Source organism: Phlebotomus papatasi, chromosome 3 (assembly GCF_024763615.1).
Source record: "Phlebotomus papatasi isolate M1 chromosome 3, Ppap_2.1, whole genome shotgun sequence".
NCBI classification, from domain to species: domain Eukaryota; kingdom Metazoa; phylum Arthropoda; class Insecta; order Diptera; family Psychodidae; genus Phlebotomus; species Phlebotomus papatasi.
The window spans coordinates 48,598,595-48,621,943 of record NC_077224.1 but is presented as its reverse complement, the minus strand read 5'-3'; the positions used below and the strand labels follow the sequence as shown (position 1 = coordinate 48,621,943).

Below are 23,349 nucleotides of genomic sequence, written 5' to 3'. Positions count from 1 at the left end.
AAATCACGAAATATAGGTGCTGTTTATTAACGAATAAATACTCCTTTGAAAAAAAGTTAAAAAAAAAAGAAATCAATAAAGTATTATAAATGAAATTTGCTTTACTAATATTATATAAACAAATGTTCATCGCTAATAACGAAAACCGCAGAAAAATTATCAATATACCGCTATTAATAATTCCCTGAGAGGAAAATATCCAGAAGTTTGAGAAGCTTTTCATGGCTGAGGAAACTTAGTAAATCAGTAAATCAGCTTCAATTATCGCTAATTAACTTTTAATTTCTTTTGAATTGACTTTTGATAGTCCATCGGAAGAGAAGTTCCTCGATTTAGTAAATTCCACTAAATATACTTTCAATATTAGATTATACGATTATGTTATATAAATTAAATTGAAATTTCTGTGTGGAAAATTAATTTTTCCGTAATGGGAAAATGCATTCAATTATCCTTAAATACTGCGCCATGCAACATGCTGCATTTCCAATATCATGGGGATAAATTTCTAATCCGCGAGGCACAAATGCATTATATTCTGATATTTTATTGGCTACATTTTCTGCAGTATAGGAATAATAATGCAGATTTTGTATTTTTAATGGTATAATTGGAGCATAAAATGCCTCACAGCGAATTAAAGGATGCAAACGGCCAAAATTCATGGTCGTTGATTTTTGATGGTATAGATGAAACAAGTTATTCTCAGTTTGTATTATATAGGTTAATTAGATTTCTATGGATTTCTTAATTATGATTTTATTTAATTCAAGACGATCGTTCTTTGATTACCGACTGTAAAACTGAATCACGATGGAGATGGATTTAATTGGATATTTTACGACTTTCTGTAAAAAAAAGCTCTTTGATATCTTACAGCCTTTTCTGGCTTAAAAGCGTGAGAGCTTTCTTAATCGTCTGCAATATTCCATTTGAGATTCATTCATATTCGAATCAAGCACAGCAAAAATTGCTCTCTTTAGTTGGTCTTCTTTTTTTTCAATTTAAAATTCTTTTTGGCATTCCTCAACTCTCACCGAGTGTCACATTTTGCTAAATAGCTGAAAAACCATTAAAATAATTTGCCACAGACAAAATACAGCCGACAAGCGCGTGGGTTGAGCTCCTTTCGCCATACAAAAATCTAATTCATTTGAAAATGTGCGGCGAAAGAGGAATTCTTTTGCAAATTTACTATCAAATGCACGTAATTTTAACTACGCTTTCTCATAATCACAGCTATTGTAATGCTGCAGTTCCAGTTCCATCCTTTTCCGATCATGCTCAATTCTCAGACTTATATACAGTGGTGGCTAAAATAATAGAATCAGTTTGCAAAGCTAATACTTTTTAACTTTTGTATTTTTCCCAATTTGTTGATATAATTCATAGATAATATAAGGATGTCCAAATTTAGAAATAAATATCAGTGTTCGGTGGTGCCCCATTTTCCCCTAACCCACTCGTCCATAAACTGACATCGTTCTACTTCTGCTCGTATCGATTTTTAATTCTGGTTGTTTCCAGTATCAGTATTGAATAAGACATACTGTGGTGGCCAAAATAATAGAATCACCTCCGCAAAAACCACTATTTTACCTTTAGCATTTTTGTTTATTCCAATTCGTTTAAATAATTTTGATATAGAAATATTCAAATAATTGCCTTACGTCAAGTAAGTATTATTTTGGCCGCTAGAGGTCTCTATTTTACACAGAATACGTCAATAGTGAAATTCAGTACAGCCAATAAAATTGGAAAACTGTCATTTATGGTTTCTAAATATTGCTTTATTTAAACTTATTCAATCTATAGACCACATTCTTTAATTTAAATGATAGTGGTTCTATCGTGTTTTTCAAACCTAATTTCACTATTGATCTATTCTGTGAAAAATAGAACCTCTAGCGGCCAAAATAATACTTACTTGACGTAAGGCAATTATTTGAATATTTCTATATCAAAATTATTTAAACGAATTAAACAAAAATGTTAAAGGTAAAATAGTGGTCTTTGCGGAGGTGATTCTATTATTTTGGCCACCACTGTATCTCTTATTCAATACTGATACTGGAAACAACCCGAAGCCAAAAGCGATACGAGCAGCAGTAGAACGATATCAGTTTATGGACGAGTGGGTTAGGAGAAAATAGGGCACCACCGAACATGGCGTATCACCGAACACTGATATTTATTTCTAAACTTGGACATCCTTATATTATTTATGAATTCATACAAATTCCGTTTTATGACGTCTAATATCTAATTAACAATTCACAATGTTCTGTGCTACTCCGTGTTCGGTGGTGTCCCAGCCCAAAAAGCAAAATAAATGCCTTGCTCAACAAGTTTTTAAATGCACCTTCAAAAAGGTTGTAATGATAATTTTGTGGTAAAATTCCTGTAGAAGCTCTTACAGCGTTATCACACTTGCACATTAAAATTTTAATGTGATTCACATTAATTTTCGCTTGTGAGCGTCCAAATATGTTATTTGTGTCTTTGAGTCACTTAATATTTGGGGTTTTTCTATTCATTGATATAGAAGTGGACTTGGCCTGCAAAAATAAGTTTAAATTTACCTTAAGCACAAATATTTTCCACATCAAAAAATTTAAGAGAAAATCGCATTAATTTTTCGCATTAATGCTATAAATCAATTTATATCAAATTTTGCGGGCCAAGTCTACCTTTTTATCAACAAATAGATCAAATTTTGAATATAAAATGATTCAAACACACATATTACACTTTTGGACTCTCACCAGCGACAATTAATGTGAATCATATTAAAATTTTAATGTGCAAGTGTGATAACACTGTAAAGAAATGAAGTTTCTTGAGAGTTTGCCCTAGACGTAATCAAAAAATAAGAATAATTTTTATGACTTTTTAAAGGAAATCACAAATTTAAATGGGAGGGAGAATTTTTTTTAAGTCACTGGTGATCCATTAAATGGATTTACATAGGAATAACCTAATTTTAAAGAGTTTATTAATATTTAGAATAATTCAACCTGACAATTAATTAATTTATCAATTTTCTTCTTAATTTTGAGAAGGGTATAATAAATTTTAAAAGAAGCTTTTCAAATCAATTCAATTCAATAAGCAACAAGAGCACCATATACCTACTTTCAGTACCCGTCTAGGGATGATGTGTGGGATGTGTCATAGGAATGGAGGATTAAGATTGGTGGGTTTGGCCGTCGACTGGGTTAGCAACTGTCGAATGAGCCGTACGCTCTACAATTCTGCCTGGGTGACTTTTAAAGAAGTGAAAACTTTTTAAAACGTCTCATTTAAGTTTTAACATTAATATGCTTCGGTTTTGCAAATTAAAAAATTCATTAAATGATATAAATGTCAGTTTGGTCAAGTTGGCTTATAAGCGAAGTTTCCAATAAGAGAATCTCAATTCCAATAAGCTATAATGAACTTATTAGTTTTGTTGTGTGAATACGATGTAATTAATTGAAATAGCCTCAGTGACAAATTCGCAATTTTTATACAAAAGTCACTTCTTTTTGGGGGATGAGAGCACGCCTATAAGCAATTACTGGCACAACAAAGGAATTTTTACACTGCAGTGCTTTATTATGCTATTTACTAGTGAGACATGTCAAGTACTTTATTGGAGGTTATGGGGGGCGGGGAAATGGAATTAACACAATTATAGTGCCGTCAGCTACCAATTTTTCTATTTTATGACGTGCGCCAGGCGATAAATGAATTAATGGGGCTGAGAATTGGGTGCAATTTCCACTCATTTTCATCCACTTGAACTTTTCATCACACCCCAAGCTAAACCCCCCTGAACTTTCCACCATAACACGCGACTTGAATATTGTTTCTCTATTGTGATAAATTGAGCATATGGGAGAATCCAGCCATGCCTGTTACGCGGCTAAAATTGTTAAAATTCACAAGAGATCATTTTTACCGGCGCTCTCAACTCCCTCGGAAGTCATTTTCTTGCTGCCTCAAATCCCAAGAGCCCAATATTCTCTTTTCACTCTGTTTTCACTCTTTTTTTTATGAGAGCATGCGAGACATGCTTTCGGACTTCAGAAAACATAAATATCATACGGTTGATTGACTGATTTATTTTTATTCGCAACATTCAAATAACACAGAATAAAATGTTAGAAATTTGGGAAGAAACTTAATTAACCCATCATCCACGGCATATTTTCAGTGCTTCATAAAAAAAAACGGTCGTTGCTTTTTTATGTTTATTATTACTAAGGTAACCTAATTAGGTAAACATAACTAAACAAGTAATTCTATTAATGTTTATAGTCTCTAACCAGATGTATAAATTGCGTAAATTCGTTATAAACTTGTGACAACAATAAACGTATACACTGAATTATACTTTTTTTTCTAGAAAATTATAAAGCTTACGCAAAAAATAACATAATTTGCTAAAGCTCTTAAATCCAGATAAAAAAATCAAAAGCAATTAACTTTTGGTTATGTCATCATATCATGATTCATCTCGTGGTTCAGCTTTAAAAATCTCGTAAAGGCTCAAATGTGTTGATATATATTTAATTACAATGTCGGTTTCTTTGATAAATCAAGAAACTATTATTTTACGAGCACAGATTAAATGTTAAAAATAAATGCAGAGTGTGAATTTCTTCTTATTTATTGATGTATCACACTGAAAAGACTAACCCTTCGACAAAAATATATTATTACCGTGAATAAATTACGCAAAGCCCTAAAGGTTCATTTTAATTAATAATAATTCTTTATTAGCGTGCATTTTTTGTACCTTCATTTTAATTATAAGTTTTGTTTTTCGAAGTATAAGCATATAAAGAAAAGTATGCTTTATCGCGTTTATCAAGTGAAACTAAAGATCTTGAAAAAGTGGTGGTATGTGGCAAAGCGTCCCATTACGGTTTGCGAAATACTCGAACTACTGACTTAGATGCTGTATAGTTCAAAAGTACTTTCGGCATCATTTACCGTTTACTGGTTGTCAACCGATTCAAACTTAAACCGCGTCATAAATCTCCAAAGATCCACAAAATAGTTTTAAGAGCAATACAATTGATTTTCGGCTAAAAATTACTAATTGGTTCATAGCCGATCAGCCTTGTCATAAATTTTAAAACCTTTCCAACGAGCCCAAACATGACCCTATTCGGTTGATAAATACGCTCTCTAAAGCCTTTTTAGCATTTGACCTTGAAAAACAGTTATTAGAAATGACTCAACGGGATTTTCAACTAGGATACTCAACAAATTTGTCTTGGAAAAGAGGAAAAAATTAAAATTTAAACATTGAAAAATATATTACATGCATATTTTAAGAAATTCATAAAGTTTGATAGTGGCATTGTACCGTTTAAAAATGTTTTAATTTTAAACCGGTCAATTTGCCCGGATCTTGGTAGGTTTAGTTGTTGAGTTGGTCCCTTGCAATATCCAAGGAGCGATATTTTCAAAAATTTTGCTTTAACTGATCTTCATTATCTTTTTCAAGTTATATTCCAAATTTTGGGTTTTCGCTTTTGACTTTTCTATTATTAAATTTCTATTTTAATTTCTATTCTATTAGTAAATTTTTTTTAGTGATAATTTAGACTTCAGGTTTTAGAAAAACAAAAATTTAAGATGAATTTTAGACAATATTGCTTTAACAATTATTGATTTATAAGTATTATATCGGGGAATTGGGATAGAGAAGACGTTCAGAGGACTTCTGATGTTCTGATACGGTAATGTCATATGACAAAGTTTTGTGGTAAATTCGGGAGCAGGATAAGAGTAAATCCGGACAAGCATCCAATGGATATTAAAAGACGCTCCATAAAGCTGTTAGAAACCGATAAGCATATGATTTTAGATTAATTTTTCTGTATTTAAGAAATTTAAATTTGTCATACCACATTGACATACTGTTACAAAATTCCCCTGTACTGAATACATTAGTAAACAGAAATGGAATACTGATCCCTGGACAAGTTCTTAATCTAAATCCTCTCGTTCCATTATAACCTTCTCGATTTGAGAGCTCTCGCCGGTTGAGGTTTCTCTTTACCGATTCGAAAGTATATCACAGAGAACTTTCCTAAAACCCCGTTTGAAGTTCGAAAGTTTAAACCGATAAGTTACACAAATTTGAGCAAGTTCATGAAATTTATTTTAGTGAAACTCCGATTCAAACGTTTTTCCCCTGAAATTCCACAAAAATTCACTTTTTGCAGCATACGTTTGTACACTGTTGACATTGTTGACGATTGAAGCGTCAAGAATACCGAAATTCGAATTGACAGAACAATCAGCGCTTAAGCGACGAGTACATGAACTTGCACTTTAGGCTTCCGGTAGATTTTCGGACAAGTTTTTGGCTTGGCTTTGGAGTGGCTTTGTCTCTTTGAAAGGTTATTACTGATCCGAGCCAATCTTAATTATACTAGCGTTTCATTCCGTAATATTTCAAATTGAATTAAAAACATTTTATCACTGAGCTACTTAACTGGTGTAATTTTTACGATAAGCAAGTGTCCGGTTAGGAATATAGTCATTCGAAGAGAGTTGGAACAGTGGGAGAAATGGACCACTTCGCCTCCTACCTACACCCTACGGACGATCTCCACCTCATTTGGTCTATTTGTGCCCTTCAACATTCTAATGAAAAACCCCAAGTTACAGCTTTCTACCTTTAAAATTGTACGAGAAAATTGAAATTGAATTTTTTTGGATGTCTGAAAAATGGCCAAAAATTTCTATTTCGCCATAAGAATACGTGTATTTGGGGGTTGAGGAGAGAAAGAACTTAATAGTTTTGGCAACACTTACGGTGTGAATTTTGGTTAATGTTCTTCAAAATCTTTTCAAGTAAATCTTAGAAATTATATTCCCTAAATTTCTGGTAAGACTGACTTGATACACTCAGCGAAATTGCCATCGAAGTATATGAGCCACATATTCCACAAAATAAATCATTTATACTGAAAAAAAATATAATAAACTTCTATAAATTCAATGAAATAGGGTTCATGTCTAAAATTAGTTCCCTTCTACTCTAAATTAATAAAATAAACTATAAATATTTTGCTAAAATTAGGGGTGTTCCATCTCCCCCTCACTTTTTTTGAGTGCCTCAAAAGGCAACTTTTTTTAAATCCTATTTTTTGAAGTGACTATTTTCATCTAGGCATTTCTAATATTGATATTTTAAATTTAGAGTCTTCAAATGATAAACCAGTGAAATTCGTCTTTGTCTCACATTTAAAACGTATCCGCAATATTGAATATAAAAAAGGTGTTCCATCTCTCCTCGAATGACTATACTACTTTTCGGAAAAAAGTAATAGATCAAAAAGTTCTCTTAAAATTGAAGTGTCAATATACTTATACATTCTCTTACTAGAAGAAATAATTTTCTTGATTTTTTAAATTGTTCAATGATCAATTTAATCTTCTTGGAATGATGTTTTTCGTCTTCATCCAATCATTATTCTTTCTTTTCCCGCATTTTTATATTACTTTTTGCTTTCTTTTAATTAGCAATATTTTGCTTATTTCCCTACGTTTGCTTTTTATATTTTGTACTATTCAAGTGATTCAAGTTATTTACTATAAACATTATTTTATTATGATTTAATTATGCGTATAATGGGTTAACGAGGTTAGTGTCCGTTTGGCATGAGTCAGAAGGGTCAAATTATGGGTGAACTAGAAAATCAAATGATTAATTTTGATGGTCCCTCATAAAGACAGAATCTGGTAGACTTCATCAGTCCCTCTAATTTTCTGTTTATCTCACAGCATCGTAAAAAAAATTGTTAATCATATAATAAAATGTGTTAAATTCTCCTCTGCAAATTAAATTTCACGTACCATTATAGAGTGTTAATGAGAAGTTGGTAGGTGTGGGACTAAGAAAAAAAAATACTTATGAGCTATAGATGATCATTAAAAGTATTTTAATATTTCTTCATTGGTGCTGGGTTGTAAATTTTACAACGTCAAAGGAGCAATAAATTGTGCAAAGTTGCCAGACGGCAACTGAAGGAAGGAAGAAGTATCAACAAATTAATTTATGGGCTTTTCATGAGGTATTTCAGTGAGGTGTGAGAATTCCATTATACAATTCTACGCAAGAGTGCGGAGAACCATCCCTGAGTTATTGGTTTTGCAGTATAAACTCGACGAAAATGGAAACTATTTCAAGGTGGGCACAATGACTAGGCGTCCCCATCTCATTTTCTGTGAGAGTTAAATGGATGGGATCATTAACTATGAGAATAATGCTTCTTATGCCAATCAACCCACTCGAAAATTCAATCAATACCCATAAATATCAATATTATTCCCTGGGTTTTGCTCAATCGGGCTCCCGTTGAAGCATCAATGTACAACCGAGGAGAAACAATAATCAAATGAATCACATGCGCGACAAAACATAGGTAAGAGATGTCTTGAGTTGAAGACATTGTGCAAATTGTCCAGATTCGGTGTCTATTAATTTGTTGAGACAAAATTTTATAATAATAATAAAATATCCGTGAGTCGACAGAGTGTCCTACTTGTAAAATCTAATTTTAGCCAACGATGAATTTAATATGAAATTCTACGTGGTATCTCACTCTTTCATCCCATCTCTTTCTGTTCCACCATCATTGATCAGCATATGGAATGAAATATTACAAGTGTTGATTTATCGCAACATATAATCATATACAAGTACATTGTAATGGATGTTATTAATTTCATCATAATACTTGTGCATGTCCCCCTCTCTCTCTGTTATTATGATTAACATTTTCAATTGTAATATCATAATTCACCTGAGACTGCAGTACAGAAGCCAATTTAATGTGCGAGATATTCTCACCCAATATCTAATTATTATTTTTATCTCACTGCCTCTCTATTCTCACGCTTTTAATTAAGTCTTGGCCGAGGAAGAGATATTTACTTTTAATGAGATTTCATTTCACACCTTCAAAGTCAATTTTCTTCATTTGGGTGAGCGAAAAAAAAGGAAAACAGGCAAAAACTCCTTAGAGAATTTCCTTAGGGTGATGAAGAGAAATGAGGATTAGAAATGGTTAAATTGGAAAACCCACCATAAGCTTCTACATTGATTTCTACAAGCGCTTTTCCTCTGCTCTTTAAGATTTATGGGAGTTTCTAAATTGCACCAAAATTGCTGTTGATACATCAAACACAAATGTAAATATTTAAGTAAAGTTCATACAGAGCTTTTATTGTTCGAACTTAGGGGAAACTGGGACGGTAGTAAATAGGGGATAGTTGTAAATACTGATTGATACACTTAGAAAAAAAGGGGGTGTGATTAACTTTTTTTTCCTCATAACTTTAACACTTTTTACGTGTAAAAATATATCAACATTTTTTAATGTTAATTTTACACCTTTTAAGGGTAAAATCAACATGAAAGAAGGGTAACTTTAACCCCCAATACACCTAAAAAGCATAATATTTACACCGATTTCGGATCAATACTGCAGGGTGAAATTAATATTTCCGGAATGTTATTTTAACTTTTCGGATTTCTCTCAGTGTAGATAGCTTCCATAGACCTTCTTCGATGTTGTATGTTTCTTAGAATTCGAACAAGGAATGCAGAAAACAAAATATATCAAAATTTTTAGCCCTATTTTTGAAATATTTTCCTTAAAGAATATATCAATTATTACCTACTTATTATTCAAAATTTATACACTGATGATTATTTCCTAAATGACTTGGATTCTTTGAATACGAAGCCGCTATCTATTTTAGAATTTTAAAAAGATTCTTGTCTCAATAAATCCATTTAATTAAAACGACCACTTGGGGTAAAAAGTAACAAAAGGTATGAAGCAAAAAGTAAGAAAAACCGAAACAATTTATGATGTCTTATGGCAAAACAACATCAATGCCATGTGTCGCCGCTTTTGTTTGCATTGGTCAAACGATTTGCAGTCTTTTGTGTTCTTTTTTTTCTAAAATAGCTTCAAAAGCGTTTTTATCGTTCAGATAAAGAAAACGGTGTTTTACAAAGGTGTAGAGGAATAAATTTCTTATGAAAATATGTTATCTAGGATTTTTTTTTTAATTTACGGAATCCCGTAACAAAGGGAATCAAAATGTGATAGTATCTTATGCCTGATACTATTTGCCCTAGCATTTTTAAGAATGGTCACAAAATTACGTTTTATAAAACGGCTCGATAAACGTATTTCCTTACAAAATAGAGGAAAATTACTTTCACAAAGTTGTAGAGCGGTAAATTTCCTATAAAACTGCGCTAATTTGAAATTTCTGAGGCGTTCGAGTAGTTTATAAAAAGATAAAATATCCGTTTTGTGACTTTTTGCCCTAGTCTCCCCTACTATTTGGACTTAAGCTGTGGATTTCTTCAATGGACAAGGATCAGTATAGTATTATAAATTGTCCTATTTCCCTTTAAATTAATTTTTTGTCGATCCCAAAATGTGAGGAACGAAAGAAAATAAGGGATTGAAGTTCAGGGGTGAAATGATAACTTTTCGGTATTATCGAATCGATAGTATCGATAAATCTGTATCTGTTAGATTAAGTGAATCATGAATTTTTACGCATTCTTAGACCATTTATTGTGACATTTAAAAAAATGCGACTGTTAATAAATATCTATATTAACCCTTTAAGGACGATTGGAACACCGGTGTCCCATAAAGAAAATAATTTTTCCTGACTACTTAAGGTTATTTTTTTCTTATGTTTATACGTAATTGCAAAGTAGACGGTTGAAGGAATCTAGGATATATTTTGCAAGTCTTCACCTATTTGCTATATGATAAATATTTAAGCTCAAAAATGACAAATTTTGAAATTGTCGTATTGAAAATTAATTTTAATTATTTTTTATACTTCCAATTTTTTTTTAAGCAAAACCGTTTTGGAAAAAGACACTACAATACTCAAGCATAATATATTTCGTTAGAGTGAAAATTATCGGTCACTGGTATCGTCAGAAAAAATAATTAAATTTTTGGGCTATTTTTGTCCCTATCGTTCATAAAGACAAAAAATAGGTACACTAAATCAGACTCTGTTTGCTTTTCGAAGGTTGGATGTAAGACATTGTACAAGTTTTGTTTATAGGTTTCATTTTTATTGCTGATTTTCGGTCAGCGAAAACTGTCTCGTCGTTAAAGGGTTAACTATAAAAAAAGTGCACCAACGGTCTAAATTTTTCAGAATCGACAGTCGACACTATCGAAAAGAAGTTATCATGTCACCCCAGGTGTTTGTTGATTTCTCTGCCTCCATTATGAGCCCTTGAGTTAATTGCGAATTTGGAACTCTAAAAACGGGCAAAACTTTTGAAAAGAAAGTACTATCTAAATCAAATACTAACTTAAAACAATATTCTAAAAATTTAGTGATTTGAAATTATTTCATTCCAAAGAATCCTTCATTATTTAATTTATTTAAGTTTTGCTATTTCTATACCCATTTCTTATTCTATCCTTCCTTTATAAATTGAATTAATTATTGGAAACATTTTGCTTTTAGCTGACACCAGACCATTACTGCCAAAAGAATATTTTATTCTAGTTCTGATCAATTTTTGAATTGGATTCAATAGATAATTTTTATTAAAAAAAAGTTTTGTGCGGAGCTTACTATGCACGTAATCCTTTAAGGGGTTACGTGGGTCAAAAAGATTGGAAAACAGTACATTATTTCTTTTTTTTTCTTTTTCAATGTGACAAATTTTTATTTTAATTCAAGTTCTTAGGCATATAGTTTTATCATTTTGATAAAAAGTGGAAAAAATATAATGTTTTTTTAGTTTGCGTGACCCACGTAACCCCTTTAGGACGAGAGGTTCAAAAATTGGGAACCAAAGCCATTTTTTTTTTAATTTAGAGGAAAATGTAACTTTAAATGCCAGTAGGAAATTAGTTTTTGAGTTTACCAACCGTCCTTAAAAGATTAAAGAACAAACCATTGCCTCTTGATAAAATTTGCTACTTTTACAAAACTTTGCTTTTAGATTGTATTTCTTCTATATATATTTATTTATATATATGAGTAGAAAGAAAAACTTCATTGTAATCATTGAAATCCAGTTCAGTCACTTTCGGCTTGAGTGAATCTCTTGGTAAAATTGACTGTATATCTGCGTTAGGAAAATTTTCCATTAATCTCCCATTCAGAGAGCATTTGCATGGGTGGGAAAATGATCCTGGGCATCAGCAGTCACAAACAGAATGCACACATTATTCTTCTACTTTCACCCACGAGATAGTTCTTGTTGAAAGGAATAAGATTTTCGCGGATGGTGCTCTCGTATGAAGTACCTATTGAATATTGAAAACGTGTTTATCAAACTTGTTCCTCCAATAAATATTTTGACTTCAATATTGGCTTGCAAAATTGCATCATAGAAATTGTGTGAGCGTATTTGTGCATCTTGAAAACATTTACCAAAGTCTTGTCTGAAGAATTCTTGTGCGGAGCAAGGAATCTCTAAATAAATTTTTCCAACAGAACATATACTCCAAAAGCTATTGAAAAGCAATATATAATAATATAGTGTTATACCCTAGGAGTGTATTGTATTGAATAAATTAAAAATGTTAATTAAAATCGCATTCGGTAATACTAAATTATTGCACAGCATGTTGACGATAATTTAAGCGGAGTGTGGGGAAAATTTTTTGGGACAAATATTGGGAATTCAAGCGAGAGGACTGAAATAATTTTTGGTTTGGGAAAATTGTTGTCATTACTGATCAATTTAGTGTTCCCACGGCCTCAATTTCACTACATTTATTTGATCTCATTAGCCACATCAAACCAAACATGAACTTTGTGATGGTACATTGAGTTATCCGTCACGTATAAATTTATTATTCTTGTACAATTTATTCAGCTCTATTAAAATGGTATGAAATGTATATCAAAGTATAATATTTTTCCCTCCCACCTTCTCTGCCAAAACACATACATATTCATATATGTTTCCGCTGAGGATTCCCGCAAAATTTACCACAGAATTGCTAAGCAGAATTTATCTCTGATACATGAGACATTAGCCTCTAGCAAATTTCTTTGAGAGATATAGATAAATGAGATCAAAACGCAGTAATTGTCTCGTACACGTGTTTTACTCGCGAATTCACTAATTAAATGCCACTGTGGATGGAAAATCAGAGCTAAGATGCCGAAATTGGGTCACAACAATTTGATGAATGTTTATAGTGGCAAGATGCTTTTTATTTTTGCTTAATATGTACGTTATTCAAATTCATAAAGCTGATGGGGCACATTTGAAGTTGACAGTCACAACAGTACTTAAAAACTTACGCAAGTTCCATTGATCGTAAAGTGATTCTTACTAAGTGCATTTTAAAAGTATTTTCTGAGAAACTATTTAATTTATTTAAATTAGTTTCATAAAATTTATTCAACATGATAATAATATTAGATTAAAAAGAACATGATTTAGTTTTGCTTGCAATATTCTCTAATCTTGAATTTTAAGATTTCAAAAGAGAAATATCAACGGCCAATGGGTCTGTCATTTTAAATTCAAAAGTCATATTTACAAAATGCGTCTGACTAGGGCCAGACGGGCTAATGCCCCTAATGCCTATACTTTTTTTCCCGAGATTATGCATATTTTCGGGACCAAAAAAAAACGCGCAAAATGGTTTTATGTAGGGGAGACCGGGGTAGATTTAACCACGCATGGTATTAGACAGTGGGATGTTATAGCTTAGAAGGAATATTAAAGAAACCACTATTTATTCTAAAATTACACTTCCCTTCCTATTTATTGAAATATTTGTTAGCTATGTAAACATTTTAATAAAAATTGTACGCAATGAAAAATGTCATTTACTGACTAATTCTGCCCCGGCCTCCCCTACCCACATTTTTTGCATACACACAGAAGATTTCTCTCGAATACGTTACAGAAACGCCGTAAGATATAAAAAAAAAAGATTGGTGCCAATTTCTCTATCGCACTAAGCATCGTTAGCAAAAAAAGCAGCGTTTTTGTCACATTTTTGCTGAGTTGATCAGCAAAATATGCTGATCGGTCAGCACTTCTCGAACAAAAAGTGCTAACCAAATATACGGAAATGGCACTGCCTCGCGGATGTCATTTTAAGGTTAACAGAATTCAGCTGAAAATTGCAGGTTAGCATTTTGTGGTCACTAGGGGCTTCAGTGGATCAGTGGATAGAATAGTGACTCTACGATTATGAGGTCTCGGGTTCGAAACTGGGCGGCTGCAGATTTTTCAATTGTTGTATTAGTCTCGAATTCGAGAATGAATGCAAAAGTAATGCCGCATTGCACTGACAATTAACCGTCTAAAAAAGAGAGATTGGTATAGAAAATAAGTTTCGACATGCAGAGTTCAGTCGAATACAGTTACACATTTACTGCCTAGATCCTAGGCTGGTCTACCGTGATATAAATCGGTGCTGTGTGTATCTGAACGTTTACAGAGCAGTGTAATATAGAGCAGGTTTACCGCCTTGAGGATTAAGATAGATAATAATAATGGTTTAGAAGAACTTGAGCCTTCCCGCAAGGGGAGTTTAAAAAATCCATTATCATTTTTCTTATACAGGGATGGGGTAGTTAGTCCCATGCTCTGTGGAATCAAGTGCAGTAAAGATCACTGGATGCAATTCGAACACCTTTAACGTCAGGAAAACTCCTGGTAGGGGAATGTAGGCATGGTTCGCACAGAGTGAACCTTCAAACGATGCGAATTTTCTCTATCTTTGTAAAGAGCTGACTTACCATTTCTCTTCTCGTTTCATAAGCTTAATAATTATCTATCTTATGGCTAAGAAATGACGAACTAGCTCTTTGTAAATAAAGAGAAAATTTGCGTTTTTTGAAGGCTCACTCTGTGCGAACCATACCAACATTCCTCTAACCTTTTAAATTTTAAAAGTTAGTTTTTAAAAGTTTACTATTGGTTTATATTCAATGTATTCAAATATTTCACCGATATTCGAATTATTTAGTTTTGTTCTAATTAATTGACGACAAATAAGAGTAAATATGAAACATTATAAAAAAATGATTTAAAAATTAACTGAGAATTTACTGACATTGCTAACCTTTTTTCTGGCGCTGGCAACAGTAACCAAATTGGGACGGTACATCAAAACGAAATAAACAATAAATTTGAAATGTTTTCCTAAAATTTTCCACTGGAATTATGTAAAGTATTTACATCCCGTCTTCTTCGTCGCAAAATTCTCTATAAAGAAGAATATTTAAAAATAATTTGCACAGTTAAAATATTTCAAAGAATTGTTTGTATATGTTTATGAATTTCGAATGGGGACATACGAAATGCTCGTAAATTTCGAGCATTTTTTTGTTCCTTTTTACAAACATTAATTCGTACATTTTTGCTTGACTTTACAAATGACAAATTTATACGAATATTTACGAACAAATTTTTAAGTAAAAACAAAAAATGCTCGTCAAGTGATCATATTACGAACAATGTTTTTGAAACAATAATATCTTTTACGAACTTTTTTGTGAAACAATTTCACAAAATGTTTTTTCTGTGTACTCTCTAAAATTACTTTAAATATAATATTGGTTTTGAAAGTTACCGTTATTTACTAAAAAGAATATTATATTTTTCAGCCTACGCTAAATTTATTCCCTAGAAATGTTTGGATACTTTTTCTTAAATTGACAACCCTTTTAAACAATAAAAAAAGAAAAACTAATATTAGGAGCATGAGAAAGAGAAGAAAAATTCTTAGTAGTCATTTAAATATATTCGTTCAGAGAGGGTTAAAGAATTTAATAATTCGTGATATCTATTCACAAAATCAATTTAATTACAATAATATCTAATATTACTAGTCCACTAAGACTATACCATAGAAGCTTTTATAAGAACTTTCATATTGTCAGACTTGAAAACCTGTCGAGCTTGGATGATAAAAATGTAATAAAAAAGTTTTGGACCCCGTGGGTGGGACTTGAAGTGTGTAATTTACTTTCAAATAAAATAACCGTTCGTTCATGCAGCCTCGAAAGTTCAGTACCCTGAATTGATAGATTATCACTCGGGGCAGCATTTTTCGCTGCACACTATCATTGGTGGGAAATAGGACTATCGAATACACCAGTCCTTTCAACATAATTTTACTTTGATGGGGAACATATTTTATAGACCAAGTACGTACTATAGATCCAATATATATCTTCACTCAAAAAAGAGCTTATTTGAGGCAAGGTTTAAAATCGACTATAAACAGGGTTAGTCACGGTTTAATTTTAAAAAGGTTTTAAACTGGAAACCTGAGTTAACCCTGTTTCAGCAATTTTAACTCCTTTTTTTAGTGAAGGTTTTCACTATTAACCTTAAACATGTCGGTTTAAATCTTGTGCAAGGTTTCAATGGTTTTACATTTCTATCGTCACAGGAACCCCAATGCATTTAAGCCATTTAAGGGTTTGTCGCGTAAACTTGTCGAGTGTAAGTAGTGCGCGAAAAAGTGACGTTTAGTGTACATTGCATGGAGTTATTCGCATTGACGGAGGAGATATAGAGAGACTGAGGAGATCTACGCAGAGCCCCACATGAGCCCCCAGTGGCCACCGTGGAGAGTTTTGTGAAGAAGTTGGGATATAAAGGAGATTTTCCAAAAATTCTGTGGTAAGTAAAACCTAATTCCCTTGTCAAGTTCGCTAAAAATTGCGAGTGTCAAAAAGCCAAAGTGTGGGATTTGTTTTCTATTTTTCACGGGATTTATACGGAATTTAAGGCCAATTCTACTTTCAGTGCACAAGTGAGTAGTGAGCAATGTATTTTCAAAAGAAATATCGATAAAATTCTTCGAGATTTAAGAGGAAAAAACTGTGAAAATGCTGTTCATTTAAGATTCTCCACGCCTCTCAATTTTAAACCGTGCCAAGATTAGGATTTCACTCCTGTTTCAATTTTGAGTTAACCGTGTTTTAATCTCTCAAGGGTAAATTTTCATCCTTGCCACGGTTAGTATAGCTAAAAACTGTGCGCGTCTAAAGTCATTGTTAGGCATTTCCTCTAGTTTTCACCGAGTTTACACAGGATTTATCCTTATTTTCTACAATAATGTATAAATAAACGGTGAGAAATTAATTTTAGTGAGAAAACGCTGTGAAAATCTTTGACATTTAAGTGATAAAGTCATGAAAAAGCTGTTCGCAGAGAATTCTCAGCATAGCTCAATTTTAAACCGTGTCAAGGTTAGAATGTCACTCCTGTTTTAACCTTAAGTTAACTGTGTTTTAATCTCTCAAGAGTTGATTTTCATCCTTTCCACGGTTAATATTGCTACAAATTGTGCGTGTTGAAAGTAAAAGTGTGGCGTTTTCTCTCTTTTCACGGGATATTCACGGAATTTAAGGCCTATATTCTACATTCAATGCGTAAATAAGTGGTGAGCAATGTATTTTCGAAAGAAATCTTGATAAAATTCTTCGAGATTTTAGGGGCCAATCCATCTCAAGACGACCATAGGGGTGCCCTTCATGGTCTTAGATGTTTTTGAATTTTACATATGTTAAAGTACACGATAAAATAATATACCCCTATTTTTTTTTCGCCCAAAAAAAATTCCTGGCCGGAGACACATGGCGTCAAAGATGGCGTCTCGCGGTTCATTCGTCGATTGAGATTTTTGGCAAATATTTCAAAATGCTCTATCTCGCGAACGGGTTGAGATTTCTTCTGACTCTTTTTTTTATTTGAAAGATAATTTCATACTCTTTAAAACGATATACTAGTTTTCGTATTATCTGCTCAAGTTTTTTTGTAACGGTTTTTTGAATTTTTTTTTTGAAAAAAATTAAAAATTAATTTTTCTCAAAAACCCCATTCTCAAAAATTTTCATTTTTTTACTGTTGATCAGTAACATTGAGTACTACATTCCATGAAAAGGCGAGCTTCCACTTTTGCGCTTATTTTTTTAAAAAAATATTCAAATTTTAACAACATTTTCAAAACAGGAAAAATACCAGTTAAACTCAAAATTTTGAGTTCAATTTTTCAGGGAATACAGTACTCCACATCCACAATACTTATAAACAGTTGAAAAATCAAAATTTTTCGATTTTCTGTTTTTGAAAAAAAATTTTTTTTTTTGATTTTCAAAAAAAATTCTTTTTTATGATAAATTTACAACTTTCAGATACATTTAACACACGTGTTAAAATGTTGAACTTTTTTAACCTAGAATTAAAAAAAAAATTTAATTTTTCAAAAAAAATCCAAAAATTTTCAAAATTTTTTTTTTGAGAAACTTAAAGAAAACAAAAAAACATAATTAGTACATTTATTAAATATGATTTAAAGCTTTATTTTTGTCAATAAAAGGCATTTTTATTTGAAAATCAAAAAGAAAATATTTTTTTCAAAAACGGGAGATCGAAAATTTTTGATTTTTTAACTGTTTATAAGTATTGTGGAGTACTGTATTCCCTGAAAAATTGAACTCAAAATTTTGAGTTTAACTGGTATTTTTCCTTTTTTGAAAATATTGTTAAAATTTGAATATTTTTTTAAAAAAATAAGCGCAAAAGTGGAAGCTCGCCTTTTCATGGAATGTAGTACTCAATGTTACTGATCAACAGTAAAAAAATGAAAATTTTTGAGAATAGGGTTTTTGAGAAAAATTAATTTTTAATTTTTTTCAAAAAAAAAATTCAAAAAACCGTTACAAAAAAACTTGAGCAGATAATACGAAAACTAGTATATCGTTTTAAAGAGTATAAAATTATCTTTCAAATAAAAAAAAAGAGTCAGAAGAAATCTCAACCCGTTCGCGAGATAGAGCATTTTGAAATATTTGCCAAAAATCTCAATCGATGAATGAACCGCGAGACGCCATCTTTGACGCCATGTGTCTCCGGCCAGGAATTTTTTTTGGGCGAAAAAAAAATAGGGGTATATTATTTTATCGTGTACTTTAACATATGTAAAATTCAAAAACATCTAAGACCATGAACCCGCGATTTGCGATTTTCTCGGTCGTCTTGAGATGGATCGGCCCGAAAAGACTACGAAAATGCTGTTCATTTAAGATTCTCCACAGCTCTAAATTTTAAACCGTGTCAAGATTAGGTTGTCACTCCAGTTTTAATCCTGAGTTAACAGTGTTTTAATCTCTCAAGGGTTATCTTCCACCCTTGCCACGATTAATATTGTAAAAAAAGCGAGAAGTTATTGAGCTAAATTTTCTTTTTTTTCACGGGATTTAACCCCATTTACTATCAGAAATCATACATAAATGAACGGTAAAGATAAATTTTGTAATATTAATTTTTGTTTCTATTTTTCTCAGATTTTGGAACTTCAAATTTGCAGAAATTGGAAGGAGACGATCATACTAAAATGGAACCTTTAGCCAAAATATTAATAGGGGAAAGCAGAATCGAGTCAGTGAGCAGCGGACAATCTAGGACAAATTAATCGTCACTCTCCTAAAACATATTAGAAAGAGTCAGGCCGTAGTAGATTAGATTAACTTAATGAGTTACGCAAATTTCAAAGACGAAAAGAAAAACATAGGGTAAGTGTGCCAAATTTCAGCATAGTTACATGTAAGCGCCAAAGTCTCAAGTTTGAAATGTAATACCTTTAATAGAAATTTATTTTTTTCATTCCTTCTACTTAAGGAGTGTTGCTTAGAACCTTGTAGACAGTTTACTGTCTTTATTCACTGTAAAATCATTCTTAATATATTTTAAAATGAATAAAAATGTAGACAAAGCTTTGGTGCCCTATTTCGGCCACCTTCAGTCTCATAGTTCCTTGCCTTTCGGGAATTCTTCCAATGCCTTTTTCACGTCATCTCGTTTGTCGAAGCGACATTTTTTGTTATTCTTTTGCATTGTATAATCTCTACAGTATGTAAAAACTAAAAATTCATGAAAATTCGAGGAACAAAAAAGGTGGCCGGAATTGCAAGCTGACCGGAATATGGCACACTTACTCTAATTATTTTTAAGGTTTTCAACTAAATAAAAAAAGTATTATTTTGAATTAAACCCTTGAGCATATAAAATCACAACATTAGAACCATATTTTCTGAAATTTTTATTAACAAATTTAAAAAAAATCAGCCCTTATGACCTGATTTTCTGAGACATTACTCATATTAATTTCTGCCGAAGTCAAAAAAAAAAATAAAAATCGTCAATATTTCTTGTTACATTTTATCTAAGTCTTTGCTAAATTATTTAAAAAAAAAAACTTGTGAGAATACTTTTTTTATATAATTATAAATATTAATATAATTAAATATAAATTAATAAAGTATGAGTTATAAATTGTTAAATAAGTGTATTATAATATTATAATATAATAGCGAGATAGGAAAGTATAATAAAATATTGTTAGAATAATAAGGACAATTATAATAAATTCTAATTTTTTACTTTATGTAATAATATTTTTTAATACTTCTACTTTGATGTATGTGTTTGAGCAATTCAAATCTCGCTTAAGTAAACTTCTCGAAGACTATTTTTCAATCCTTTTTAGAATTTAAGTCAAATTTACATGTAAAATAGTTAAGTAAGGCTTAGAAATTCTTAATATAATATTTTTCTTGACTGAGAAAATAAGAAAATAACGACTATAGTATAAACTTTTTATGCTAACCGTTATTTTTTATTTTCTCAGTGAAACAAAATATTATAATAAGAATTTCTAAGTTTTATTTAATTACTTTACAAGTAAATGTGATTTAAATCCCAACAAAGGTTGAAAAATAATTTTCCAGGAGTTGAAAGAGGCGAGGTTTGAATACACTCATGACAAGGTTTGAATTTCCACTTGCCAGGGGTTGATGGGAACAAGGGTTGAATACTATCCGTGTCACGGGTTAAGCTATACCCTTGGCAGGGTTTGACGAAACAGGGTTTAAGGTATAAACATGCCGAGGATTGGTCTTCATTCTTGCCAAGGTTTACTGAGAAAAGGTTTTAAAATATACCCCTGACAAGGATTATGGTTTACTCTTGCCAGGGTTTGACGAAAACAGGGTTTAAAATATAATCGTGACGAGGATTGGTCTTCATTCCTGCCAAGGTTTTTTAATCATTGTTAAAGTAATTAATAAAATATATTTTCAGTACTGTTCTGTTGCGATGATCTACGTGTGTAAATTTTCAGTAAAAGCTCTTGTAGTTTCAAAGGATTGAATTAAGATTTAAAAATTAATGAGCATACTTTAGCGATTAAGGATTAATAAGAATAATTATACTCTGTGTGTTTAGGATCAGTGACTAGAAATTCTTTACATGAATTTCTTTTACGTAATTCGGCTCTGCCAAATTTTATAGGTTAAATATTCTGCAGGATCAGTTTTTAATCTATATTTAGGGTTAACCCTTTAAGGACGATTGGAACACCTGTGTCCCATAAATTTTTTTTTCCTGACTACCTAACTAAAGTTATTTTTTCCTTATGTTTGTATACGTTTTTGCAAAGTAGAAGGTTGAAGGAATCTAGGATATTTTTTGCAATTCTCCAGCTATTTGTTATATAGTGAATTTTTAAGCTAAAATATTACGAATTTTTAAATTCTCATAATGAAAATTAATTTTGATTATTTTTTATACTTGCAATTTTTTTTTTAAACAATACCGTTTTGTGAAAAGACACTACAATACTCAAATATAATATTTTTCATTAGAGTGAAAATTATCAGTCATTGGTATCGTCAGAAAAATTACTTAAATTTTTGGGCTATTTTTGTCCCAATCGCTCATAGAGGAAAAAAATACACCGAATCAGACTCTTTTGGATTATCTAAGGTTAGATGTAAGACATTTTACTGATTTTGTTTATCGATTTCATTTTTATTGCTGATTTTCGATCCGCGAAAACTGTCTCGTTGTTAAAGGGTTAACGAGCATAAGTGTTTGAAATAATATTGCCAAAAATAATAACAAAATAATCTGATACACTATTGAAGGATATCTAAGAAAAAACCTAAAATATAGTAAAAATTACAATAAAAAAACAATAGTAAATAATTTAAAATACCGAATCAAGTATCACTATAAACAAAAGTGAATGAAATAAAAAAAAAGTTGAGTGAATTAAAAAAGGTACCTCTATGCGGTAACTCTTAACAAGTTTCGTGTTGGTAATAAATGGAAGGAAATGGATTGATGATGGTTCTTAATGGGTTAAATTCAGAAGATCAAATTAATTTATTATTGAAGATGTACCACTGAGTGTAGCAATGAGCGATTAGTTCTGTGCGTCGTCAATTGTTGAATTGGAAATTTCTCTCACTAATCTCTTTTCCCATCTCCTTTGCAGATCTTGAGTGTCAAGACAGCGTGTGGGAAAATTGACGCGAGGTGACACGCACTAAGAAGACAGAGTGGCAACATTTAACACATTGTAGCACAAGTTGCATCTGCCAGGGAATATGTGATTAAGTGAATTTGAGAAGGAGACATTCGTGAGTTGTTCTTGTCGGTGGAACTAGTGGCAGATCACATAGATCACATGATGGAGTGTGCAGAGAGTAATGTGTGAACGACGATTACTAAATTGTCGGTTATGGCTGTGCAACAACGAATTACTGTTGACAACGAAATAAGTGGCAGTCCATCAGTGGGACGACATCCGATTGTCCTCCTTATCTGTGTCATACTCTGCGTCCCAATTTCTGCCACCACCACGACAATGGCCACTCCATCATCAACGCATGGCATCATCCGGGAGTCTGTCGTCATTCCCGCTTCAGATCCTGAGAGAGAGGCTAAAGAGCTCTACGACAAGGCTCTTCAGCAATTTGAAGTGGCCACGGGGAAGACTCTGCGAGGCATTTGTGTCAGTTGGGATGCAAGAGGCTGCCAGTGTTCCGGAAGTACCGATGAAGTGGTCCTCGTGTGTAAGGGTTTGGAACTCGAAGAAGTGCCTGTCGATTTGCCAATTGAACTGATCAAACTGTAAGTGTCTATTCATCTCTATAACCCTTTGCCCGTGACTTTCCCCATTTTCCCAAATGGGATACGAATAGTGTCTCTTATTCCGCTTAATAAATTACATAATAAGTGGCGAAACGAATTCTAAGCTTCAAAACTTGTAAATTCAAGGGAATTTATTTTGAAAACTCTAATTATTTTAAATTTAAAACACGTCCAAAAACTTACAATATAAAAGAAAAAAAAAACAGAATCTTTTCTAAGCACCTGTTTAAGGTCATAAACACAACTTAAGAAAGGGGGTAGGAAAGTGCCCCTTTTCTATATTAATATATTTTTTATATTACTAAGTTAGTTAATGGTTCATCATTTCATCAAGAGAACCATAG

General features: G+C 31.9%; 1 protein-coding gene across 3 annotated transcripts in view; it reads left to right on the top strand.

The window, feature by feature from the left end:
- Positions 1–23,349, top strand: part of LOC129808050 (lutropin-choriogonadotropic hormone receptor) — a 121,061-nt gene that overhangs the window by 22,345 nt on the left and 75,367 nt on the right. For all 3 annotated transcript variants that reach the window (XM_055857714.1, XM_055857717.1, XM_055857715.1), the window contains exon 2: positions 22,347–22,984. In XM_055857714.1, coding sequence (XP_055713689.1) covers positions 22,593–22,984 — 392 coding nt within the window. In that variant the 5' untranslated portion in view covers positions 22,347–22,592. The remainder of the gene's footprint in view (positions 1–22,346; positions 22,985–23,349) is intronic.